Source organism: Miniopterus schreibersii (genome assembly GCF_964146895.1).
Source record: "Miniopterus schreibersii genome assembly, chromosome: 8".
NCBI classification, from domain to species: Eukaryota; Metazoa; Chordata; class Mammalia; order Chiroptera; family Miniopteridae; genus Miniopterus; species Miniopterus schreibersii.
In genome coordinates this window covers 279182-305528 of record NC_138109.1, presented here as the reverse complement: position 1 = coordinate 305528, position 26347 = coordinate 279182, and the positions used below count along the sequence as shown (strand labels likewise).

General features: G+C 59.9%; 2 protein-coding genes across 3 annotated transcripts; one reads left to right on the top strand and one right to left on the bottom strand.

Moving 5' to 3' along the window:
- Nucleotides 1–1131: 1131 nt before the first annotated feature.
- Nucleotides 1132–6925, bottom strand: SCNN1D (sodium channel epithelial 1 subunit delta; the record flags this gene model as incomplete). The annotated part of the gene is given in 13 exon segments (XM_081144329.1): nucleotides 1132–1544; nucleotides 1689–1764; nucleotides 1904–2004; nucleotides 2141–2198; nucleotides 2272–2350; nucleotides 2696–2813; nucleotides 2933–3031; nucleotides 3116–3340; nucleotides 3342–3441; nucleotides 3626–3816; nucleotides 3921–4128; nucleotides 4893–5272; nucleotides 6881–6925. Coding segments are annotated over 13 exon segments (1995 nt in total). The 3' UTR covers nucleotides 1132–1229.
- Nucleotides 6926–9845: 2920 nt separating this feature from the next.
- UBE2J2 (ubiquitin conjugating enzyme E2 J2) lies at nucleotides 9846–25044 on the top strand. Of its 2 annotated transcripts, XM_081144232.1 has the most exons (8): nucleotides 11569–11611; nucleotides 11657–11751; nucleotides 15615–15745; nucleotides 18142–18182; nucleotides 21867–21969; nucleotides 22054–22192; nucleotides 22847–22927; nucleotides 23512–25044. In XM_081144232.1, exons 3-8 carry the CDS (start codon nucleotides 15615–15617, stop codon nucleotides 23794–23796), a joined length of 780 nt encoding a protein of 259 aa, XP_081000358.1. In that variant the 5' UTR covers nucleotides 11569–11611; nucleotides 11657–11751; the 3' UTR covers nucleotides 23797–25044. The 2 variants fall into 2 exon arrangements, with proteins under 2 accessions (XP_081000357.1, XP_081000358.1); XM_081144231.1 differs by lacking the exons at nucleotides 11569–11611; nucleotides 11657–11751 and adding an exon at nucleotides 9846–10029.
- Nucleotides 25045–26347: the final 1303 nt, after the last annotated feature.

The window sequence follows — 26347 nt, the reverse complement described above, 5'->3', positions numbered from 1 at the left end:
AGATGCAATAAGCCGGAACCCAGGAGCCTGATGGGGGGTCTGGGCTTCTCTGATGAAAACTGACTCCTGATACCCCAGCCCCCATTCCCTGGCCCCTCTGTTCTTCTCTGGCCTGGACAGTGGCTCCTGGTAGGAGTAAGGGTGGATGCCAACTGGCACGGATGGTCTGGGCTTGGTCTTGTCCCCTGGGGAAGCCCTAGACCTGCAAGGTGGCCCCCTGCTCAGTGTCCTTCTGCCCCCCAGCCCCCAAAGTGTCTGTGGCTCCAAGGAGTACGGAGGTGCAGTCTAAGGTTTTCAGCTCATTTGGAAGGGTGACTGGGGAGGCACGCACATGTTCCACCCACCAGGTAGAACTGCTGGGGGTTTTTTATTTTTTAAAACATTTTTAACCCTCACCCAAGGAAATTTTTTCTGTCGCTTTTCAGAGAGAGTGGAAGGGAGAGAGGGAAAGAGAGAGGCACACATACACGTCGATTGGTTACCTCCCGCACGCACCCCAGTCGGGGTGTGGGGATCAAGCCTGCAACCAAGGTACGTGCCCTTGACGAGAATCGAACCCAGACCCTTCAGTCCGCAGGCCGATGCTCTAACCACTGAACTAACAGGCCAGGGCTAATTGCCAGTTTTATTACAAAGCAGGCCAACATTACCACCTGGCCCTACCCTTCCTCCCACCTGCCCTGAGCTAAGAGAAGCTCTGCCTGATGCCTGCACACCTACCCATAGGTGTAGGCAGACATACTGACACAGGCAAACATATAATACCAAACACAGACACACTCCTCCGTGGAGGCACCCCCCACGCATGCACATTTGCACGAATGCACATGTGCACTCGCCCCTGCACACATGCATGTATGCATATGCACATGCATACTCCCATGTGTGCACACAGACACATGCATGCGCACTCAGTCATGCCTGGAACATGGGAATCCAAAGTGGTGGGGACACTCCTCTCCTCCCTGCCCTCGGCTCCTTGAGAACTGTGAGGCCACCATGGGACAGGGTGGCTGTACTGACGAGAGGCCCTGATGTGCTGGGCACCCTAATGCCTGCCTGCCAGCCCATGGGCTCCAGTGCTGCTGCTTCCTGGGCCCTAGGCTTTGCTTGGCTGGCCAGGGAGGCCCTGTGATGCTAGTCTGGCCCACCCTGGGCAGCCAGGAGAGCCCACTGCTGCTACAGCCCCCATGATCAGACTAAGTTCAGGCTGGTGGCTGGTTCAGGTGTCAGGGGTCTTGGGGGACCCACACTTGACCTAATTCTTCAGCTGAGACTCCTGCCGGAGCCTCGGGAAGCATCGCCGGCTGGGCCCCTGGGCGTTTGAGGTCATGCCTGCAGTCACTGGGCAACTGGTTGGCCTCTGGCTTGGTGTGGGCCACTCCCAGTTGGGACCCTTGCGTGCGGCGGAGCCAGCGCCAGCCCAGCAGCAGGGTGAGGGCCATGGCATCGAGCAGCAGCTCCAGCAGCTCCAGGACAGAGAGAACAGATGAGCCGAACCACAGGCTCCAGAGGCTGCCCATAGCTGAAAGCAGCTGCGGCACCTGTTGGCGTCAGTGGGCAGTGAGCAGTGCACTGGGTCTTCGTGCACCTGCGCTCCCCTGTGTGCAAGGCCAAGCTGGGGTGGCACCCCCATGTCTGGCCAGCTGCTGTCCCCTCCCCCAGCCCTTGGACCCTGGCCTGCTCACCGAGTAGACAGGCGTCTCGTCCACTGTGCGATAGTTGAGCTCCTGGTAGAAGATGTTCACCTTGGCCACATTGCTCCTGGGGTGGGGCAGACATGAGAGGGGCTGGGCCCTGGGCCTGCGGGGGGGGGGGGGGGGCTCCTTGGGGGCACTGAAGGGTGAGGTTGGCAGGAGGAGGGGCCAGGACATGACCTCTGGTGGAGGAGGAGTGCACCCACCTGGGTCTCGGGCCCCAGCTAGGGCTCCTGCTCGGGCTCCTGCTCGGGCTCCGGCCAGGGCTCCGGCGGCTCTGTTTGCCCAGCACGGCCAGGATCCAGTCCTGCACACAGAAGGCTCTCTGTGGTCACTGCTCCTCCAGCCTTCGAGGCACTGCCGGCCAGGGTGGGCTCTGTGGGACCCACGAGGCCCGTGTGCTTGTCGGCCCCTCACCCCACCCACCCCTTCAGGGGACTCACCTCTGCCTTGGAGGAAGGCCACCTGGAGGCCCCAGCAAACAGCTTGTAGGAGGACTCCCTAGGAGAGAGCACGCCCGTCACGCCCCTGTGTGGTGCCCGGGGCAGGAGCCCGGGTCCCAGCGCCTACTCACCTGCAGGGCCTGGGGCAGCGCGCGAAGCAGGGGAGCCGGTGGGTCTCCAGTTTTCTGTAGAGGCGGTAGAAGCAGTGGCCTGGGGACGGCGGGGGGCGGGGGTCACAGGTGAACCCCTTAGGGGAGACCCAGGGGTGGCGGGGAGGTTCAGGGTTGATGGGGCCGCCTGCCTGCGACTCCGCCCCGCCGCCCAGCGCAGGTGAGCGGGGCGGGGCTGGGCGACGGGCTGGGCGGGGCTAGAGGTGGGCGGGGCTGAGCGTGGGCGGGGCGGGCTATGGGGGCGATGGGCGGGGCCGGAGGTGGGCGGGGCTGAGCGTGGGCGGGGCGGGCTATGGGGGGCGATGGGCGGGGCCGGCGGCGGGCGGGGCTGAGCATGGGCGGGGCCGGCGGTGGGCGGGGCCGGCGGTGGGCGGGGCTGGCTCACCCCAGGCCGGGTGCCGCGCGGAGCTGCAGTACTCGGCGCCCGCCGGCAGGGGGTAGAAGTAGTAGCCGCAGGAGCAGGTGTCCACCATCAGGCGCTGGAAGCAGGAGACCAGGCAGGCCTGCGGGGGCAGCAGGGGCGCGGAGCTGGGGGTCCGGGGGCAGCTCTGCCTCCCTCCCCCTCCGGGCCGGCCCCCTTCCCCGGCCCTTCCCCACCCCCGCGGCCCCCGCCGGGACGCACCTGCATGGTGTACGTGGCGTTGTAGAGCATCCGCACGTCCACGCCCTCCGCGCTGTCCGTGCAGCGGCCGTAGGGGCTCCCCAGCCGGTGCACCTCGTCCTGCGGGGGGGGGGGTCAGTTCCACCCAACCGCCCTCGCGCTCAGACCCCAGGGCTGGCCCCTCCGCCCGCGCGGGCGTCGCACCTCGCGGATGCCGATGGTGGTCTCGGTGCCCGGGCGGATGCTGAAGCCGCGGTGCTCCAGGAAGGGCGTGTGGTCGCGCTTGTGCACCATGACCTTGATGCCCGCCTCGGTGGACAGCAGCGGGAGGTGGTCCTGCTGCTCCGCCCTGAGGACCAGGCTGATCCCTGCGGGAGGCTGGGCGTCAGGCCAGGCCCGAGGGCGCACCCTGCCCGCACCCAGCCCCGGGCCGGCATTCACCGTGGGTGATGCCTGGGCGCTGCGCGGCCCACATGCCATCGAAGGTGTAGCAGCTGCCGTAGGTGGGGTGGTGGAACGTCTTGAAGTGCCTGGAACCCAAGGCAGGCTCCGATCAGATCAGCACACGCCTTCCACGGAACCCATTGCGTGTGGCCCGGGGGCCCGCAGCCTTATCTCTGCAGAGAGCTGTTTGCTGCGGGCGGCACCCCATGGGCGGCACCCGTACCCGCTGGGTGGGGCAGAGAGGAGGGCCACCGCCCTGCCCCCACTCACCGGGCCTGGCAGTCCTGGCCATTGTAGCGGCAGGAGAAGACAAAGTGGCCCCCGTGGCCGCCGTGGCCGTCCTCGGGGCCTGTGGGCAGCGTGGCCAGGATGTTCACGTACTGGAAGCGGTACCAGGCCCGCACGGCGGTCACCCCGGACGAGTAGGCGCGGTAGAAGCAGTCGCCGCCGGTGCTGTTGCACTGGGGCGGGGGGGGGGGGGGGGGGGGGGGGGTAAGCTCAGCACAGACCTTCCCCTGCCCTGCCCTGCCCACGCCCAACGCGGCGCCCGGTGGGGGACACTCACCAGTCTGAAGCCCACTTTGTTCTGGCCGCCTGGGCCGCTCAGCCTCTGCAGACGGATTCTGCGGTCCAGCTGGACGGTGGGCTCTGGGCCCGGGTCCTGGGCAGAGGGGGTGTCCCCACTCTCCCTGAAGTTGAACTTGTAGAGGGCGTAGATGTTCTCCTGGGCAAACTCGTCCAAGGCCTGCAGGTGTCTGCCCAGCAGCCTGGGCCTGAGAGGGAGGCGCAGGCTGGGTCAGAGTCAGCCTCCGAGGTCCCCCACATAAGTCCCAGGGCATTCGCCCCAACGGTGCTGACCCCAAATCAACAGAGCAGCCCCTCCCCCTCCTTGGGATGCCCAGAGGGAGGTTCTGAATTGGGAGCCTGGCCTGCAGCGTGAAGTCAGGCCCCAGCCTGGCCTGGCCCCTGTGGACCTCACGGCCGCTTCTTGTCTTTGCTCCTGCTGCCTCCCCACCTGAAATGCTGCCCTGCACCCTTCTCTCGGGGGCCCCCATGACGGAAGCCCCCTCCCAGCTCTCCTCACACTCCCCGGCTGCCCAGCACCTGGGTGCCTGCCAGGTCCCACTGATCACACCAAGCTTCACCTGGCTCTTCCTTTTCTCTCTCTCTCTTTTTTAAAAAAAATATGTCTTTATTGATTTCAGAGAGAGGAAGGGAGAGGGAGAGAGAGAGAGAGACATCAAGGATGAGAGTCATTGATCGGCTGCCTCCTGCACACTCCCTACTGGGGATCGAGCCCGCAACCCGGGCGGGTGCCCTGACCGGGAATCGAACCGGGGTCTCCTGGTTCACAGGTAGAGGCCCAGCCACTGAGCCCACAGCCCGGCTCTTCCTTCTCTTTTAACACCCACCCTCAGGGGGCAGCGTCTCAGGGGTCCTGACGGCGCACGGGGTGGCGTGAGGTGGAGTCATCAATAACCCAGGCACAGCTGGAGCCCTCTCCCCCGCCCGCACCCTCCACCCCACCCCACCTCACCGGTGTGGGTTCATGTCACACAGGGTGACGGATGGGAAGAGCTTCCTCTCTGAGTGCATGGACACGGTCATGATGACGGGATAGCGCCAGTACTGCTCGAAGAGGAGCCCGAATTGCCAGTAGAGCACGCCCATGGCGCCCAGGAACAGCAGCCCCCAGGATGCTGTCTTGAGGCGGTTCTGGCCGGAGCAGACGAGGCGGATGGCGCCGTGCATGGTGGCGTTGGCGCAGAAGAAGGTGAACAGCTCCCTGAAGGAGGCGTGCAGCTCCACCAGCCTCTCCCCCTGCCCCTCCTCAGTTGGCTGCGGTGGTGGCGGCTGGGCCAGGGGGGACTTCCGGGTCTTGGGCCCCTTACCAGCTGCTTGGGCCACGTCTCCAGCCTGTGTCCGAGAAGCGAGCCTCAGCAGGGCCTGGCCCAGCCGGACCCCCACCCAGGTCTCTCCACCCCAGCCAGTGGACTTCCATTCTCTGTCCCTGGGAACTCCCAGGACAGATGTGTCCCTTGGCCACCGGTGGCACGGCCCAGCCTGCTGAAGCTCCAAAGAGGCCCCATCAGAGGCTTGTCCACACTAGGAACTGACCCTGCAGCCATCCCCACAGCGCCTGGCAGGGCACCACCCAGCCTCCTCAGGTGTGTCTTATCACAGCAGAGCCGAGCCTGGGTGGCGGGGGCAGGGCCCACAGGGGACAGGCGTCCAGGCAGGCTTGAGGCTGGGTGGGTCTCTGCTGCCATCCCCCAAGTGGGGCAGGGGCCTGTGGGCAGGAGTAGGTCAGGTGACCTGCTCAGGGTAGAGACTGCGTTGTGTCCGTGGGCCCCGAGCCCAATATTGGGCGCCCTGGGAAGGCTTGACTCTGGGCCTCGATGGCCTCCCCCAACCCCCAACAGTCAGTGTGGCCATGTTTGATTGCGGCTGACGGAGCCAGGCTGGCCAGCCATGTCTGGGCCAAGGGTCAGGCCTGAGTGTTGTGTTGTGGGCCCAAGGTGGGGCATGGTCCACTGAGCTGGACCTTGGGCTTCAGGGAAAGTGGGAAGGGGCCCATGGGCCAGTCAGTGCTGGGGATTCAAGGCCACAGAAAGTAGAGCCATGGCCTGCTTGGCCCCCAGTCCTGCCCTGGACATTCCAGCTCCCCCAGCACACAGGGATATGGGGCCCTGACCAGGCCAGACCTGCTGGCCCTGGACACGCACTGAATCACTGCTCAGGCTTCCTGCGGACTTTCCACACTGTCCCCATCTTGATCTGAATCATTAGGCTTCCTTGTAACCAGGTGCAGCCTCCGGCCCCTCCCTCTAACCAGGCCTGTGGCACCTGGGGAGGGGGCTGAGCCAGGGGAAGCATCTGCTGGGTCTCAGCCAGCGCACAGCCAGGTCTGCCTGAGCAGACTGCTCCCACGTGCTCTGAGAACATGCGTGTCTCAGCAAGCCAGCCAGCTTCATGAGACCTCAGGTACGGGGAGGGGTGGGTGGGGTGGGTGGGTCTCCCCACTTTTGGCCTCGGGTTTGTGGGCTCCCTGCTTGCCTTGCGACCAGGAGCCCGTGCCACCATAGGGTGCTACTAGTGGGCTCCTCATGGGATAGAGCTCTGCCCACACCCATGTCCCCATCCCCATGATCACGCTAAGCCCTCCCAGGGAAGGCAGGACCCTTGGCTATGTGTTGCAGGTGAAGCAAAGGAGGCTCTTGAAGGTGCTTTCTGACTCCAGTAACCATGCTGTCTCCCCTCCCCCAGACACGCCGCCCAGACCAGCCCCCTTCCACCCCAGCTGGGGCTGCAGGGCAGAGGTGGAGCTCTGGAGATGGGTCTTAGGGCTGCTCAGAGCCTCCAGGGCTCCCTGAGATGGGGCCCCAGGCACACTGGGGCAAACGTGGGCACTTGAGACCCGAGACACCTCAGATACAGTAGGAGCAGGATGCTCGCCCAGTCACAGATGCACACGCATGTACACACCTGTGCACACCTGTGTGCACACACGCTCCTCACACACACCAAGTCCTCAGTCAATGGGGGCTGCATGACCAAGGAGGGCTTCATGCCCCCCCTGCCCTTTCCCTGTGCGGGTGTGCATGCCCCGGGCTTGAGGTGACACGTGAGACACCCCCCTCCACTTCAAGCTGGGGAGACCCCAGGACACGGCTGCCCAATTGCCCCACATCAGGTACCTGTGTAGGTGCCTCCATCTTCCTGGGGTAGGTGGCCTGACTGTGGCAGCTCCAGCAGGTGACAGAGGGATGTGCCCAACACTGGCCCGGCAGCCTCCTATTTATAACAGGCCAGCACCAGTGAGGTATTGGGGAGGGGCCAGCTTCCCGAGGCAGCCACGCCTGCTCTGGACACGGAAAGGGAAGCCTTTGGGGACAGGGATGGGGGCCCTCCCCTGGGTGAGTCTTTCTTGCCCAGAGCCCTGGAAGGGAGGCCTGGGACCCTGACCCCAGCTGGAAATGAGGAGGTTCAGGTTTCTGGAGAGAGAAGGGAGGCCTGTGTTGGGCTGGGACCCCCTTGGATGCCCAGTCTGCACCTTCTGGAGGAGATGCTCCTGGCCCCTGAAGCTCAGATCTCCCTCAGGCGAGACACCTGCTCTTCCTACTCCCTGCAGACCCTGTGTGTCCTGGCCCCTCAACTCCCTGCCTGCTTCCTCCTGCCAGGCCTACTCACTGCCACCTGCCCAGCTCACTCTGCCAGCTCTGAGAACAGGTGTTTGTGGCCAAGGGATGCTGGGCGAGGGCCTCTGCTCCCAGAATCCAGGTGTCCCCCAGGGCAACCACTCAGCCACTCAAACGGGTGCTAATTGTGGGAACCAACTGGGGCCTGGGTGTGGAGATGGCACTTGGTGTCCCAAGGCACCTGGCTCAGCCTCCCTGTTACACACTAAGGCCACCACTGACCACACCACACACTGAGATGACACAGCAGACCTGAGACCATACCCTACCTGCTGAGGCCACACACCAGGAGCACCCACGAAGGTGACATGCCATGTCATGGCCACACACAGGCTAAGACCACACACCGCATGCTAACAACACACACCACGTTCATGCTCAAATCACACTGCCTCTGAGGTCGAAATCCTTGGTTTGAAGGGTCAGCTCAGGCCCTACCACTCCCTCCCCAAGGCAGGTTCTTGGTCCCTGATACCCCACCCCAGATCAGTGCTGGGACCCAGGCTGGTCTGAGGGAGGGACCCGCATGCCTGACGGGCTGTTCTGGTGGCTTCGGCATTTCCTCGTGGTTTTGGACGGAGGTGGATGGCTATGGGTGACATCTGGAAGAGGGAAGTGATGCTGGGGGAAGAGCTAGCCCTGGACTCACCAGGGTGTGTGTAGTAATCATGCCTCTGTCACTCGGTGGCGGGGACCTTTCCCTAATTACTCAACCTCTCTGAGCCCATTTCCTCAGGTGCAAAGTGGGGCTGAGGTGCCTCTCCATGCTCGGGCTCAGAGGCGGGATCAGCTGATGTCACTGGTGTGCAGAGCCCGCTCCCTGCCTGTGTCAGAGCCCCCAGACTCAGCAAAGGCCTGTGTGGTTTTTCTTCGGGGAGTGGGCCATGTTATCAAGGTGACTGGGGGTCACGCTGCACTGGGGGAGGCCTTGTGGCAGGAGAGGAAGGCCCCAGACCCTCTGGGTAATTAGAACTGGAGTCACTAGGTTGCAAAGTGAACTGCCTGGAAAGAGGGGCTGCAGAGCCTGGCCTCAGAGGGTCCATGCCAGCCAAGGGAGGCTTGCAGGGAGGGAGCCCTGGTTAGGGGCAGGGGCATGCCTGCAATGACCCATGCCCTGTGGACTGGAGTCAGAGCTTGTCTACGCAGAAGACACAAACCCTCCTTACCTTCTCCTAGGGGAACACCTAGGGGAACACTGCCAAGGCTCTGACAGAAGGTGCTGCGGGCCGAGGGTCAGCAACTGGGTCCATGCCCATATCTGGGCCACTGGGGAGGGGAGAATGCCTCAGAGAAGAGCTGGGCCTTGGGGTATTGAGGCAAACCCTCCCAGGCCAGCGTGCCCTGGACACTGCAGGTGCTCCTGCGGGACTCAGGGTCTGGCCCGGTGTCTCCTGCTGGAAGGGGTGGAATGTGTGCACACTTCCTCTCTGTCACCTCCAGGCTGGCTCTTTGATGCCCTGGCCAGACAGTCCCTACTGGTCAGATGTGACTGAAACCTTCAGGTCCTGCCCTGGGGAAGGGGCAGCAACCATAGGGTGGGGCATGTTTTCCTGATTCTAACTCTTTTTGGTTTCCTGGCAGCTCTTAGGACACAGAAAGTGGACCTCTTTTTCAAGGTGCTCTGGAATGGATGCCATTATCCCCTTCCTGTAGCTCCACCGGCAGGAAGTCCCTCTGGAGGGCTAGCCCTAGTCTCTCCCGCTCCAGAGGGCAGCTTTGGGGTTGAGATGGCCTCAGTCACCACCTGCCACCATCCTAGCTGCCCACTCCCATCCCAACCGCTGAGGCCGCCAGCTATATGGCCAGAGGACTGGGCTGCCTAGGTTTTGCTGGCCAGAAGTTTGCATATGTGGGTCTGGTGGGGTGAGGCTATGGGGTCTTGGCAGGACATGCTGGCCACACCTATCTTAGGCACCTCAGGGTGCAACTCGGGTGCTTGGTGAGCAGCAGGCTGGTGGCTGACACTGGGGGTTCTAAGTTGAGCCTCCCTCTGCAGCCTTCCCATCGAGATGCTTCCATGTAAGCTGGTACCCCCATTTTATGCAGAGACAAACCGAGGCCCCAGCCCCACACTGTCACTGCCTGTGCTCTGCAGGTGTGGGTGGGCGTGTGCCAGACACACTGTGCTCAAACCCCCAGGCGCCCTAGGGTGGCCTCCCTTATGCAACTTTCCATAAGCTAAAAACAGCTGGGTCCGCCCTGCTTGGGGATGGCGAGCTCTGAGGAGCAGGCGGGGGAGTGAAGGTGAGAGGCTTAGATGTTTTCTGCAGCAGGAGGCGGAGCCGGGGACCACCAGCCTCCCGGAAGGAAGGAAGGAACGAGGGCAGGGAGAGGAAGCTAGCTGGGCTCCCGCGGACGGCCTGGTGGTGGACTGACAGACAATGAGCAGTCTCAGGTTCTGCCCAGGGGCTCAGGGCCAGTCCTGCCGCAGCCACTCATATCCTGTCTCAGGTGTCCCGGATGCGCCAGACTCAGGTGAGCGTGGCTGCCCGCCCACCCGCTGCCAGTGGTCATGGCTGGACCTGTCTGTGCTTGGTGTCCACTGTCAGTTGTTGTGTGGTCAGTCAGCCTACTCTGAGAGGCAGCCAGGATAGTGGTGGAGGGTGAGGAGTTGGGGTTTGAATCCCAGCCCCGCTGCACACAGCCATGTGGCCCTGCAGGGTGATGGCCTCTCCGGATCTGTCCAGGATGATGACCACTGATTGCCTCTCAGTCAGTATGCAGCATCTCCCCTGGCACAGCCTGGGGAGGGGGACACCCTAGTCCCCAACATGGCCCTCTCCTGGGCTGCCTCTTGAGGGGGTGTGGTGGACAGTGTGCTGGTCTGCCTACCCACCTGGCCCTCCCCTTGTCCAGACACCAACCTTCCCACCGCCACCTGTCTGCCATCCTCATGTCCCTCTAAATATTCCTCCATGACAGATGTGAGGTGGAGAGGACCAGCTCCAGGCCCCTGAAGTCAGGGCTCCAGATGCTGTCTGGGAACAGTACCCCCCTCTGGATCCCCACCCTGGCCCTGGCCCTGGCCCCCCACTTGGGCCAAGCTCTGCCTCCCCTTCCCCAGGGCCAGGGAGGGGACCGTGGGAGCGGAAATCGAGCCTCAGTGCGGTGTCCACTGGTGCATAATGACCCTATTCATGGGCTGGGTGGAAAATACGCTGGGGAAACAGTGGAACTATTTTTACGAGAACAGCTCTCCCCATGGGCAGGGGCTGGGCAGACTTGCCCACAGCGGACCCCACCTGGCACAGGCTCCGGCAGAGGCCAGCCACGGGGCACCCAGGACTTGACTCTCAGGGACCCTGGGCAGGTTTGGGTCACTGATGGGCTGGGGACCTCGAGTGCCTGGCCCCCCTCTGTTCAGGGGCCAGAAGAACTGGGCCCCCAGCGAGGCTGGGCGGGTGGGGAGGTCGGGTCCCAGTGACTCAGGGCAGGGCTCCCTCTGGCTCCCGCCCCGTCACCCTTTCTCTGGGCCTGTCTGTCTTCTTAGATTTGTCTTTATTGATTTCAGGGAGAGGGAGGGACAGGGGGAGGGAGAGAAACATCATGATGAGAGTCGTGGACCGGCTGCCTCCTGCACGCCGAGGGGGGATCGAGCCCCAACCCCGCACGTGCCCTGACCGGGACCGGGCCCGATCTCCTGGATCCCAGGTCGATGCCCCACCGCGAGCCCCGCGGCAGGACAGTGTCCCTGGAGGGCGCCCGCCTCCGAGCAGGAGTCCTGGGGAGAGGGTGGGGTGGGGCTCCGGGCCCCTTCGGCCGACGGCCGCCCCAGCGCTTCCCGCAGGACCGGGACATGGCAGAGGGGGTCCCCCGCTCCGACCCCACCTGCGGGGTCGGGGCACAGCCCTGCCAGGCTGCCCGCCAGCGCGCACGCGCCGAATCCCCACCTCGCGGGCGGGAGGCGGCAGCGAGACGACGCAGGCACAGTCCTCCGGGCCGCCTAGAGCGGCCGCCCCCGGCAAGCCGCGCACCGGAATCGGAAGCGAGGATGGTTCCGCCCTCGAGCGGCCATCTTGGAAGCTGAGGCGGCGGCGGCGGCGCTGCGGCGGTGCGGTGGGCTCGGTCCCGGGGCGGTGCGCTCGGTCCCGGGGCGGTGCGGCTCTCCGGCGCGGGCCCCACTCTCCGCTCCCTGCTCCGGCCTCGACCACGGCGAGCCTGAGCGCGGCGGCGGCCCACGCGCGGCGACAGGGAGAGGTGAGTGCGCGCCGCGGGCCTGCGCCGGGGCCACGGCCGCGCGTCTGACCCGCCGGAACCGGCCCGAGCGGGGGCAAGGGGCGCGGGGTCTCGGGGCCACTGGACGGCCCGTCCCCGCCCGAGGCGCCGCTCGCGGGGCCCCGGCCCGGAGCTTCCGTGCGCGGAACCCGAGGTCGGTTACGGCGGGGCGCCGGGGCTCCCGGCGGGGTGGTCCTGCGGCCGGCTCGGGCATTCGGTTGGCCGGCCACACGGTGGGTGTTCTCCGGAAAAGCCCCCTTTAGGGGCACCGTTGCGGGCGCCTCTGGGACGAGCTGGCACAGGTCTTGGTTGTAAGTGTGCCCGGGAGTCCGTTGGAGGCCGCGGCGGTGCCGTGCAGCCCGCCGCCGCTCCGCCCGGGGCAGTGAGAGCCCCAGGCTGCTTCATCAGCCCCCGAGGAAGGAGTGTGCCCGTTGGGGTGATAACCGGGGGCATGCGCGCGGTGAGAGAGGGGAGCCGGGTCGGGCGACTCCGTTGCCGGGATTTGGGACTTGGGTCCCGGGCTAGTGAATTTCCCGCACCTCCTCCGACTCTGGCCAGGTGTAAGCTTCTAGTTTCGTGTTCAGTTAACGCCACTCAGCTGGCCTAAATTCAGATCCAGTTCCCAGCCATTCTTCCCTGGGCCCCGGGACACAGCAGCCACCGGGAGGCGAGGCCGCAGCTGGGTGGGAGCGGAGCTAACAGGTGCGCGGGGCACACCCCGCGGAGGCGAAACGCGGTGTAGTCCGGCGCCAAGGGGAAGGAACCTGCGGGTCCCGCTTAACCGAAGCGCCCAGTGTCCAGGCTTCAGGCACGGCTGGATCTCGGTGCCCGAACCCACGGTTAACAGTGCGCGCGTCTTGGCAGCGCCGACCTCTGTTGGCAGCTCTGTTCTCAGGCAGGTACACGAGAGGTGGTAGGGCTGCCTCCATCAGCCTGGGCTCCCGTCCAGCCTGTGAAGCAATCCTGGTGGAGACCAGAGAGACTTCTCTCAAAGCCCTGGGCGTGCGTGTGTCACGTGGCCGCCTGGTCGGTCAGGCCAAGGTCTCATGCCACGTTGTCACCTGAGCTACCTGTACGCAGCGCGGGAGAGATGTCCCGAGAGAGAAGGAGCAGGGTGGACAGATGCTGGGCAGACCTCCTGTCTCAGTGTGAGACTGAAGGGACGCGTGTCCTGTAAGTGGGTTGCTTTCCTTCAGCTTTCGGGTAGACTTTTTTTTTTTTAATCCATGCCGAGTCTTTCCTTCGTTGTGATATACCCTACGAGCTCTCTCTGTGGGGACTTGGCGTGAAGGGAGCTGGAGACACCTCCTGGTCTGAGTAGGTGCTCTACACTGTTCTGGTGGGGAAAGTTGGGAGAAACTGGCCTGAAATCACCTGGAGGGGTCCTGAGAGCACTGTTCTGACGAGGCAAATGAGGGAGTCCTTTCCTTTGTATGAATCTAGTAGTTGAATCATAAATACGATTTGGAAGATTATGGTTTTGGAAGCAGGAATGAGAGAGAAGTCTGCCCCTGACCAGACATGGTCAGTTTTATTCTGTATGGCTGTCCATTCACCTGCATGACACGTCAGGCCCAGCCACTTAACTGAGGTCAGGTACAGTTGTACTTGAGTTATCCAGTGAGTTGTTTGAGTGTGGCAGAGTTAACTTCAGGGCAAATGTTTAAAAGAAACAGAACAAGTCCTGTGGAGGTTCTGCCTTTGGGTTGTTGCTGTGTGTGTTACCAGGTGTTGGTTGGCCCAAGGTGAGCCACCTGGGCCATTTGGCGTCTCTGGCCAGGAGCTTGGGAGCAGTGCTGTGTGGAGGGACACTCCCTCCCCAGGCTGGCCTGGGCTGCGCAGGGCGCACAGGTGTCTGCTGGGGCCTGATAGGCACCTGTGTTGTATGGAGCTGGGCCCCGAGGCCAGCAAGGGACAGTGTGGAGGCATGTGACAAGGTAGTCAGGGAGGCTTTTGAGGGACTTGGCTTTCAAGCTAGGCCAGGAAGGGCCCAGGTGAGTTTTCTGCCAGCAACCCTGTGCTTATCATGAGAACGGAGTTTGGACCTCAGGTGATTCAGCGGCCTTGGGAGTTAGGAACTAGAAGGGCTGGCAGTCAGGGGAGGTGTTGGTGTTTATCTGTTTGGCTGTGGGAGGATCTTGAAGGGCTGTGATCAGAACTGTGGTGACAGTTAATCTGACTTAAGTGTCCAGGGTGGACCAAAATGGGGAGAGATTTGAAGCTAGGAGGCCAGTTGGAAGGGAAAAGTAACGATACCTGCTTTAGGGTGAATGTGGTGGGAGGGGAGGGGAAGCAGGACTCTGAGGGTAAGGGACCTCAGAGCCAGCAGCAGGGGTGGGCGATGGTGCATGCAGGACCCCTGTGGGTGCCCTGGCTTGAGCCCCAGTCTGCAGGCTCTGGGGGTGTGGAGTGAGCGCACCAGGCTTGTTGTGGTCAGTGGAATAGTGCTCTGGGGAGGGTTCAACAAGGTGCAGGTGTACACCTCTCTGATGAGGTGATGTAGAAGCAGAGGCTGGAGGGAGGGAAGGAGCAAGCCCATGGCTTTACCTAGGGAATCCACCGTGCAGAGGCCCGAGGCTGAGAAGGGGCAGGATGGTAGGGGGTGGATGACTTCAGGTTTGTATAGACAGGGAGGTCAGGGTGGAGAGAGAGCCTGGCCAACGATGTCCAGTGCTGTGGCAGGATGAGCTGGGAACGCTGGGCAGCAGAGTGTTGGAGGTGTGGGGGTGAGTGGGGTGGGTGTGGCTTCTCCTCCTCTGCCTGCATCCAATCTACCACCACTGTGGCCTGGACGCTCCCACCTCCTTCCTGTCCCTGCACACCCTGCGTGTCCTCTGGTCTCTGTCATGTCCTGGACCAGTGGCTTTCACACTTCATTTTTAGCATCACAACTTTCCATGTTACGTTATGAGAAACTCCGGTATACAAAGCAGTTGGGTTGGAGCTGTTCTGGTGCCTGGGGGGGGGGGGGCACCCTGTCTCCCCATCATCAGTAACCCCCCCCCCCCCGCCCTCTGGAGCAGAGCTGAGGTGTCCCAGGGCTCCCTGACCGAGGCCACGTCCCTTTTCTTGAGCGACTGCTTCACTCCTGGCCCCAGCCTTTGGTGCTGTCCTGCTCCATCTTATCTGTCCCTTGCATCCTGCACTAAACACCAGAGTGACCTTTCCAACAGAAGGTCTGATGCACCTTATGCTTGGGCCTGAGACCCTTGAGCACTGCCTGGCGGCCTGGCCTGGCCCCCCTGTTAGCAACCATTCACCATGCTTTGGTTCCTGACTCGGTGACCAGGGCTCTTCCTGGGCACAGTGCTTTCTTAGGCCTTCTGCCCGGAAAGCTTTCCTTCCCCCTCTGCCCAGCACATGCACCTGAGTCAAGGGCCCCATGTCTCTCCCCGGTCTCAGAGAGAGGTCTTTGCTCCCCCGTTCCTTCCATGTACAGTGACTGTGGTGAGCATGCTGGGAATGCTGCAGGGGGGCCTTTGCATGGGCTGCGGTGTGGTGCTTCCTGAATGCTGTGGCAGCACAGAGCTGGAGCGATGGGTGTAGTTGCCTAGGGTCGGTCCATGCTTCAGACACTTCCACCCATGGCTGTTTGAAATTAGATCAGGTTTTGAAAACAATCTTTGCATCTGATGTTGCATACGTGAAGGTTATTGCAGGGCAGATGGAAAAGGAGAGTCAGTCTGCAAGACTTTCGGTGTCTGGGTGGGCTTGTTGGAATGGCCTACAGGCCTCGGATCTGGGTGCTGTGTGAGATGGGCATGAGAGATGGGCTGCTGGGCTTGGGGGTTGACACATGGTCTGTGCACTCTTCCCTTGTCAATAGAAGTGTTTATTTTTAATAGATGAGCAACAACAGCAATAAGAGAGCTCCAACCACAGCCACCCAGCGACTGAAACAGGACTACCTTCGAATTAAAAAAGACCCGGTGCCTTACATCTGTGCTGAGCCCCTCCCTTCCAATATTCTTGAATGGTAAGGCTCTGCGTCGCCAGTCACACCTTACTGTCACCCAAGTTCCCTGTGGTTGGGCAGGTGGGCTTGGTGCTCCTGTCATGGAGCTCTGAAAGGGGCGCTTGCACCCGTCTGAGGTGTCGGTAGACATTGTAAGGCCTGCAGACACTCAGGATGGGCAGCAACCGGGACAGAATGGTTTGTCCTCAACTCTTGCATGCTGGGGTTGGAGAGGATCCTTCCTGGGAGAGGACTGGGTCTGGGAGACCCAAAGGGGGGTGGCTTTGGTGCAGGCCTCACAGCTGTTGAAGGAGAAGCTGCATTTCTAGTCTCTTCTCTGCTCTTTGCCTGGACTTTGTGAAATAGCCTGCTCTGCTTGGAGAGTTTGACAGGGGCATAGATCCTAACACTGTAGCTCCTGGCACTGCCTGGGCAGGTGACATGAGGGGACCTGTGCCTGTTGAACATTTGCTTCCTGGTAACTCTTGCTGTGTTAGGGTGTGAAGTTAGGAGGCTGTACACCTCTACGGAAGTGCTGCCCTTAACCAGATGTAGGGCTAAGAAGCATTTTTGCTTTGTTTGAAGACTATTTTACATTTTGATCTTAAAAAGTTCTTAAATTTTTTTTAAGTCCAGAGGAAAGAGACTGAATTAAAAACAAGTAGTTTCCAGATGGGACAGGTGATCAAGGATTCTGGGTCCAGCTTCCGTGGCTCATAGGTGGGGGCAGCTCTGGCAGGTGGGGTGGAGGTTCTCAGGGTGATGTGGGCCTCAGCCTGTGAGTGGCACAGCAGAGGTCTCCCTGCCCAAAAATGACAAAAACCAAGTGTGGGTCCAGGACATAATCGGCAGATGGAGGAACAGTTTTCACCGCAGTTGAGGGGACCCCTCCTCACATGGAATCGGGTTCCCCAGATTCAGTCACTTGCCAGGAGGACACATGGCCACGGTTTATTACAGTGAAGACAGAAAAATCAGCTAAGGGAGGAAGCACAGGGGGCAGAGTCCACAGTGGACCAGGCATAGCTTCTGTCCCCGTGGACTCACACGGACAGCACAGCATGTGTGAGGTGCTCTCTACCTGCAAGCCCTTTCAAGACCCAGCACCCTGGATTCCAGCAGGGGCGGGTCTCGTAGGCACCTCTGACTGGTACCCACCAGAATACCAGACTCCCCGCAGGAAAGCAGGCTTCCTCTTGGTATATCCAGCCTGAGGTATGGGGAGGACCGCAGTTTCCGGCCCCTTCTCTGGGTGAGGCCTGTCCTCTAAGCTCTGTGCTGCCTGGGCCTCACTCTGCGAGCCCAGTGCTGCTGAGCTCAGAGCACTTGCATGCTGTCCGTTCCTGGTGTTCTCAGGTTGGCACAGGAACTGGAGCAGTGACAGATTAAGGCCATACTCCTGGGTGTGTCATGTGCTTAATTCTGAGGGCTGTTCCTGGTCCCTGACATAAGATCACAGCATTTTTATTTTCACAATGCAACGTATCAGCCAACAGATAGCAGGTGTCTGATCGGTGGTGTTACAGGGAATGTCCATGTCCCAGTGGGAGGAGGTGTTTGGAAGCACAGCCCATGCAGCTCTGTTTGCTCTGGCATTTCTACTTAACTTCCACTTTCCCCTTTGTGCTTTTCTGTTGTGTTTGAAAATCGTAAGTCAAGACACCTTCTGACATAGAGCCGACATAGAGCATGAGGAGAGGAGGCACATACACCACCTGGGCTTCGTGTGCAGGCTGTGGTGACAGTCATGCTGTCTCTGTGGCTCCTGCTCAAACAGCTGCTCCGAGGTTGAGTCTGGTTCTTTTTTTAAAAAAAAAAAAATCTTTATTGATTTCAGAGAGAGGAAAGGAGAGGGAGAGAGAGAGAGACAGAAACATCAATGATGAGAGAGTCATTGATCGGCTGCCTAGCCCGCAACCCGGGCATGTGCCCTGACCGGGAATCGAAAACTGATCGCCTGGATCCTACGTTGCCGCTGGGCGAGTCTGGTTCTTGTAGGACATCAGCCTGGGGCACAGGGCCTTTTCATGTCTTCTGCATGACATTTGGGCACACTGAAAAATACAAAATTTCAGGTCCTGCTCAAGAACATTGTGGAATTGAATTTTTAAAAACTTTCAATTAATGTTAATGGTTAGAGAGGCTCAGCTTTCATGTTGTATTGTGGAGACAAAGTACTTTGTGGGGAACTTAGCCTTAAGGTACAGCCTGTTACAAAGTGACTAAAGCATTGGCTGCACCAGAGCTGGAGGGGCCTTGAACGGCCTTTCTGGTTGGCCCTAGACCTTCAGTGTTCACAGACTGGATGTTTGTGAATGTCTGGTTTTTGTGGCCCTGCAAATCCCTGGCCTTGAAGTGACTCAGATTTTGGGGAATTTGCCATCCCCAAAGCCAGCTAATTTTTCTTTCTTCCTTAGGCACTATGTGGTCCGAGGCCCTGAGATGACTCCTTATGAAGGTAAGTCATTGCTCTGAGTTAGAGCAAGAGGCAGTTTTGTGTTCTGAGTAGATCTTGCCTGTTGAGTGTCATTTATTTGTAAATAACACTCTTTCTATGTGGGACTCGTTTGGAACTCATGCTAGTATTTCTCCAAGTCCTAGAGGTGTTTGCTCAGAGTTTGGTGTTGCCTGTGTGTCTCAGGGGCCATCTGTCAGTACTGGAGTAATGCCGAGTCTCTGTCGTCAGTGAGGTCGGGGCTGGGTGGACAGTAAAAGACGCCTGGTTCTCGCTGTTTCTGAAGGATGTGTGTTGTCGAGGGGAGGACAGCTGTATTGACTGCTCTCTCTGGATGAGTCCTGTGGGCTCAGTGGTGGGCCCCTTATGTGTGGACAGGACACTGAGGCTTAGGGAGGCTGTAGGACCTGCCCTGGGACAGTTGGGTACTTTTGCCTCCTGACTGCTGTGGATGCTGGTCTGCTGATGCCATCTAGGGTGCCAGTGTCCTTTGCCATGTAGACCTTGGAGCTGTCAGCGAAGTCTCGGTGCGCCAACCTTGGTTGAGACGTGAGCCATGGCCAGGCAATCCCAGGGCACAGCCATGTCCAGGTGAGCAGTGCCTTCAGCTTTCTAGCTGCTAGGTCCTGCCTTGAGGTGCCTGGAACACTGTGTGGGGTGTTGCATAAGATTTCACTGGAAAATAGTTGTGCTGTAGGGAAGGTCTGAGGGCCACCACTGATGTCAGTCGTGGGCAGCTGAGCATGAGGAAGGCCCAGCCTCTCGCAGGCCCTTTGGCACATGTGTCACTAGCCTCACGTCTGTTCCAGGCTCCCAACCTGGGAGGATCTGTCCCAGGAAACCCATGTGCAGAAGCAGACCTGTAGGGTGGGCCTGTTACTGGAAGGTTACATTGGGGATCGTCCCAGAGCCCAGCAGCCGGGTATGGCTTGTCCAGGCAGGGTTCAGTACAGTGTGTGGGCCATATCAAGGTGCTTATTAAATGTGTGTATGTTTTTTAATGAATAGAACGAGCTGCCAGTCCCCCTGCAGCTCATCTCAGCTCAGGACTGCCCTCTGCTGACCACTCTCAGCAGGGCCTCCAAGGGACCATCTGAGTTGCCACCTCCCTCCATCAGTAGGGGGCCGTTGGAGGGTGGGACACACCCAGGGACTGGGACACACAGCTGTCTGGGCTCTGACTTTGGGCCTTTGTGGACCCTGAGGGTGTGACTCTGTCCTCCCCCCATGCTCCTCCTCTGGCTCCTGAGTGTTCTGACCTGTTCTTCCTGGTCCCCCTGCTCCTTTCCCATGTCCACACCTGTCCCTGTCTCGGGCCCATACTGTCCTGCTCTCTCTGGGCGCAGCCAGTCCCTACAGTTCGCAACAGCTTCCCATCACCCAGCGCTGCCACGGAATCCTCCCAGGTGGATCTGTTGACTCCACCCAATCCCACCAAACCCTGACAAAGTTCTTCACAGACACAAGCTTATTCTAAAATTTTTATTCTGAAATTTACATGGGAAGACTACCTAAAATAGCTCACAACTTAAAAAATAAAGTGAGAAGAGTCCCTCTGCCTGATAACTTGTGTCTGGAGGGAGAGGCTTGGGAACAGGATTGGGTGGGGAATGCAGGACAGCTTGCACTGCAATGGCCCAGGACTGTTGACCGAGTCACAAAGGGAGTCCATGCCGCCCAACCGGGTCTCCCTACTGTCGTGGCTTGGTCCTTCTGGACTCTGGACTGCAGGGGTGCAAGCTGCTGGCATGGGGATCCGCCCTCCTGGCACCCCTGCCTTGCCTCTTCCCGCTCTCGAGGACACCTCTTGAGGCTTCCCTCAATCATAGGCTCTCCCAGAGTTCCCGCTCTGCGGTGTGGAATGCACATCTTTGTGGGTTCGGGGTTTAAGGTGCACGGCTCGCAGCGTGCTATCTTCTCCTTGAGTGTACGCCGGCCATTTGCTTGTGCAGCGCAGGAGCCACGCCCAGAGCTCTGGCCTCTGAGGACAAGTGAGTGTTGGCTGGCTCTTTCCCATGCTGGTTCTTGGGGCACTGGGCTGTGTTTGTTTCTCAGGTGGGTGATGGGAGGAGGAATGCTGGGTCAGTGCATGTGCTTAGAATTTGGTTTTCTCGGCAGGGTCCTCACAGTGTGGTGGGCCTCCTCTTACTGCCCTCCACAGTGCTCACAGGGGCATTGTCCCTGCTGTTTGGGTCACTTCCTGAGGAGCCCTGAGCCAGATGGGGCTCCGGGGTGTATGGCTGTTCTGCTTCCTCCTGGGGACAGTGCCTGTTTGTGTGCTGGGCTTTTCTTAGCGACCTTGAGTGTGTGTGTGCTCTGAGTGCCATATCAAGTGTTGTCTTGCTGGTGGGCTCTTCGGCCTGTTGAGCTGGCTGGACAGATGACACTTGGAAGGGAAGGGACAAAGTTGTGTGAGGCGGCTGGGGCACTGCAGCCATACAGGGTGGTGGCAGGCCTTACCCAAGAGTGGCCTTGGAGCAGAGCCCTGTGGTGTTTGGGACTGGTGTGTTCCAGTCCTTGAGGCAGGACCACACCTGGGTGTGAGGACAGGGCAGCACTTAAGCCTCATGGAAGGAATGTGCACCCACATAGGCATTACCGGTCTGGGATGGTCCTGAGGCTTTGCATTCCCGACAAGCTCCTGGGGGCTGACTGAGAGCAAGGGCGTGGGGCCTCGGTTGGGGATGGGTGGGCTGAGCTGAGTGGGCTGGGGGCGAGGCAGTGAGGCCATTGAGAAGGGCTCTGGATCAATTGGCAGTTTGGGCCAATAGGATTTGCCGATGGAGTGGGTGTGATGGGGGTGAGGGATCCCAGATTTTAGTCTGAACAACCGAGAGGATGGAGTTATTGTTTGAGGGAAGTAGCAGGAAACCTTTTCGGACCTTTCTGGGGTAGTGTTGTCTGAACGGTCAGGTGAGAACATGGTTCTGGAGTTTGAAGGTGCCAGTTGGAGAGTCATGACAGTCTTCCCCATGTCACATGAGTCCAGGTGAGACCCCAGGACTGTGAGTGTGGGACGAGCCCCAGAGGAGCTGAGTGGCCTGAACCTGGGGTGAGAAGAGGAGGAGGGCCAAGCCAGGGTGGGGCCTCGAGGCAGGCTCAGGAGTGGTCGTGAGGCCTGAGATGTGGTCACAGCCCAGTTGGGAGGTCCGGTGACCTCGAGGTCAGGCCTGGGGGGGCCATGGTGCAATGTGAACTGGTGAAATGACAGCCCCGGACCTACTGCCCAGGGATTGTGCACAAGAGGGGGGCAGGTGGCAGGAACTGCACTGTGTGGGGATCAGAGTTTTGTTTTCTGTTTTTAAGGTGGGAGAAGTGGCAGGTTTGCCTCCTGCTGGGTGTAGTTTGGTGGGAGGAACAGGTGGTGCTGGAGAGGGGACCCAGGGTAGGGTGACCTTGGCCAGCGCTCCTGTGGGTGGATGAGGTGGCAGTGAGGAGCCTGTGCACATGCTCATATGAGGCTCTGCTCTGGGCAAGGGGCGTGCAGGAGCTGTGAGGGCTGCCCGCAGTGTGTTCCGGGGATGGTGAACGGGTGGGCACAGGTGGGGGCCCTGTGAGCAGGATGGAGCGGTTCACGTTGGAGTCTGGGAACTGCTCTGTGGACATGACTGAGCGGGGTGGGGGGGTGCACAGTGGAGACTGGAGCTGCGATGTGGACGTGACAGGCTCTCTGTCTGCTCTGTACAGGTGGCTATTACCATGGAAAACTCATCTTTCCCCGAGAATTCCCCTTCAAACCTCCTAGTATTTACATGATCACCCCCAATGGAAGGTTTAAGTGCAATACAAGGTAAGGTGTTTCTGCCCTGCTTGCTCTGAAGCTGATGGTGGTCGTGGGGTCGTGTGCTCTGTTGAGTGGGCCCCTTTTTTGCAGGCTGTGTCTTTCCATCACGGACTTCCACCCAGACACGTGGAACCCGGCCTGGTCCGTCTCCACCATCCTGACTGGGCTTCTGAGCTTCATGGTGGAGAAGGGCCCCACCCTGGGCAGCATAGAGACGTCGGACTTCACGGTGAGGGGTGGAGGGTGTGGTGGGAGTTCCTCCCATGTCCCTGCTCCCCAAGCACCATGGAGAGACCCTGGCCCTGGGGTCCCTTGTTCTCGGCCGAGCTTCCTGGGTAGCCCTGCAGACCGTGAGGGTGTCACGAGTGGTCACAGCACCTACCCCATCTTGTTGACTGGCTTTTACTGTTCTGTTTTATTGAGGGTCAAGTTTATTAATTGGTGGTAAGGGAGATGCAGAGAAGCCTTTGTGACTGTAGGTAAATTAGCCTGTTGCAAAGAGCAGCTTGTCGAGTGTCCAGCAGCATGAAGAAGGCAGCCCTTGACTGAAACCACCTGCTTTTGAATTTTATTTTATTTTTTACTTTATTATTATTTTAAATATATATCTTTATTGATTTCAGAGAGAGGAAGGGAGAGGGGGAGAGAGAGAGAGAGAGAAACATTGATGATGAGAGAGTCATTGATCAGCTGCCTCCTGCATGCCCCCCACTGGGGATTGAGCTGGGAACCCGGGCATGTGCCCTGACTGGGAATCGAACCCAGATCTCCTGGATCCTAGGTCGATGCTCAACTGCTGAGCCACGCCCAGCCGGGCTGCTTTTGAATTTTGAAGAAGTGAAGTTAGCCTTTGGGCTGACGTTTCTCTCCTCTTTCTTCCTAGAAAAGACAACTGGCTGCACAGAGTTTAGTGTTTAATTTAAAAGACAAAGTCTTCTGTGAATTGTTTCCTGAAGTTGTAGAGGTAAGAGTGGAAGCTGGCTGTCAGCTCTGCTCCCCGGGGTTCAGAATTTGGTTGTTTGCAGAGGGAATGTGTGCTCCGGCATGTCCCGTGCTGCAGACAGCGTGAAGGCAGCTTGTTACCACACTGCTTTAGGTGCAGCAGACCTACCCCCTCAGGTGCCCAGGGACTGCAGGGATTGGGGGGGGGGGGTCGGAGCTGCGGAGAGATCAGGGACTCAGGGACTGGATGTGAAGCTGGCCAACTGAGAACCAGTGTGGGCTGCTGAGGTCCTGGGTGGGCCAGGAGAGGGGGAGGGCCCTGCCATGAGGGACTGGAATACTCCCTGGTCCGGGGGGGGTGGGGGGGCGCTGCACAAAATTTAAGGCCACAGTGAGAGTCACTCAGACCTGGCTCCTCAGTCCTGGGCCTTTGAGGTGCAGGTCTGGTAATTTGTCAGTCACTTAGCCCCCACATCTGTAAAACTGGGTGGGTGCCAGGAGTGAACCCGCCAGTGACCCCCAACATCTCAGGGTCTTTGTGGGGGATTGTGGGACCCTCCTTGGTCCTAAAGGAGCTGGGTTGTTTAGACCACCTTTGTCTCTTAGGAAATTAAACAGAAACAAAAAGCACAAGACGAGCTCAGCAGCAGACCCCAGGCGCTTCCCCTACCAGACGTGGTTCCAGACGGGGACACGCACCACGGCCAGAACGGGCTTCAGCTCCTCAACGGGCACGCGCCGGGGGCCGGGCCACACCTCGCGGGGCTCCAGCAGGCCAACCGGCACCACGGACTCCTGGGCGGTGCCCTGGCGAACTTGTTTGTTATAGTTGGGTTTGCAGCCTTTGCATACACAGTCAAGTATGTGCTGAGAAGCATAGCGCAGGAGTGAGCCGCACGCCACAGCTGCAGAGGTGGTCAAAAATGAGGGACGCAGGCCCAAGCTTGACACTGGCTGGCTGGACGTGCCATTGAGCACAGGGCAAACCTGCCTGACTCCTGGGTTAGCTTTTTAAAAACCGTTAAGAGGAAAACAAAAACCAAAGTGTGTGGTTTGGATTTGGAGCACACTGACGCGCGTTCCGGCCCATTCTCGCCCTAGGTCTCGGGCTGTGGCGCTCGGGGGCCGAGGAGGAGGGGCCTCACGCTTTGGTTTTACACCTTCTCTCCCGTATTGTCTTTCGGACCTGTTTTAGTAAACCTGTTTTTCATTTTATAGATTTGATCACTTAAAAATATAAAACTCGATGCCTATGAAATACTCGGCGTGCGTTCTTAGTCCAGTGGCTCTGGCCCACCAGGCAGGGCCGGTCGCATGGCTGCGCTTGGTCACATGGGGAGGGCTTAGCGGTGGGGCCTGGGCCCAGGCCCGGCTGGCCAGGGACGGCCATGGGGGTCCAGGAGTTTGTGTTCACTTAGAGTGAAACAGATGCTTCCCAGGAAAGCCACCTCTGTGTGGCTGAAGTCGAAGTTAAGAGTCTGCTCACTGTGACCACAAGGTGTCGCCTTTTACTTAAGGAAGTGGCTGGAGCAGGGGCCTTGCTGCCCTGTCCTGCCAGGCCTTGGCCTCCACAGGCTCCTGGTGCCCCAGAGCCTTTGCTCTGAATTCCTTGGGTCCGGGTGGCCCAGAAGCCCCTTCCTGTGCTGTGGAGGCTGCAGACCCCAGCAGCCCCAAAGGGGTCCCCCTCAACAGGCAGGCTCTGCACTTTGGCGCTTCCCTCACACTTGTTCCAAACTTTGGGTTGACCCCAAAGGTAGGCTCTCAGGTCCCTTTTCACAGCAGGTCCACATCAGGTACTGGCCCTTTCCAGAAGGTCACACAGGGCACTAGGCATCACAAGGACACGGCCAAGTTTAGGGGCAGAGCCCGCGGGCATTGTCTCAGTTTTGGGATTGACGGCCCCCTGGACACCCTCCCATTCTACATCTGTGTTTACTGATTCCACCTGAGAGCCACCTGCTGACACGCGGTGACCTCACTCCAGGGGCCATCGGGGAAGACTGAAGTGTGGCCATGCATTTTTCATCTTTGACTTTGTTTTTTGATCAGTTTATTTAAAATTGCCCTATAACTTACCACTTGTATGTGTTTAACCCACTCTTGTGAAAAAAAATCTTTCATTATATCTTTGTTCCTAAATTTTGTGCTGTTTGCGTCTGTGTTGGCGGAAGGGTACCTGCTGGCCTGTGGGCAGCTGTAGGCTTGGCCTTGGGGGCCACAGCCCAAGGTGACATTCTGACACCGACAGCGGATCCTGGTGGCAAGGCCATGCTGCTGGGCCTTGCGCTCCGTCCACGGCTGGCTTGAGGGCGAGTCTGGGTCAGTGTCTGTTCCACACAGTTTTCTGAGGCTCATGGGAGGCGGAATTCTTTTGTGTGTGTGATGTCCGTGGTGGGGGTGGGCTGGCACTGCGCAGAGCTTTCAGCAGAGGCCCCGGGTCCAGCTGTCTGACCCTCTGAGTCGGGTCGTCAGTCTGGTGTGCAGTCCCTCCTGGAGGGCAGGTGCATGACCTTAGACCACTTCTTGGACATGTGTGTCCCCGCGAATGGGCATAGCTGAGCCCTTCACGGTGCAGGCCGTGTCGAGAAGTGTGTCTTCATCGAGGGAGCAAAGCCTGACAGTTGATACTCCACAGACACGTAGGAGGCCGTCTTTGGTGTGGAGTGTTGCCTTGGAGAAAAGTATTTCCCATGTTTCCCTCCAAGGTTGAGGCTTTCACACCCAAGAAGTCTGTCTGAGAGGCTAGAGTGACCCCTGCTCGAGGGCCTGCTGCGGGGGCTGTACCCGGGCCTCTGTGGTCCTGTCCTCCCCCAGGGCGCCAGGGTGTTCAGGGTCTGGGCTGTGAGCTGGGTGGGTGAGGTCGCCAGCACTGGCCTGAGCCTCCCCTCTGGGGGGGTAACTGGTCGCTGTGGCAGGAAGGCCTGACAACTCAGCAGGCTCCCTCTTGTCTTTTCCCAGGTGGCTCCAGTTCCGGGGGGGTGAGGGGGTGGGGGGTGGAGCTGGGCCCTGGAAGGACCCTTGGGGCATGGAGGAGGGGTACTGGAAAGCCTGGAACCTCTGGAACCCACCCCCATCCCCAAGCTTGAGGGCACGTGTCCCTGCTGCAGAGCACGGGCTGGCTGACACACACCAGTGGACTGCTTCCTGCTTGTGAAGGTGCCTGGAGCTGAGAGCTGCACCCAGGGTTCGGGTGGGGCTGTAACTGTTTGAGGCCCAACTTCTCTTGCCTCCACCATGTGCCTTCCTGTCCAGTGGCAGAGCCATCTGCCATAGGGCTGCTGGGGGCGGCACAGGTGCACTGCCAGCCTGACATGCAGGCCTTGAAGGTCTGGGTCACTGCGATGCAAGTGATGAGAAGCGGGTACCCGGCCTCTGAGGAGGGGTCTGGCAGCTTTGCCAGGTCTCTTGGACTGCCTTTCCTGACCCGGTGCTAGGCACAGGT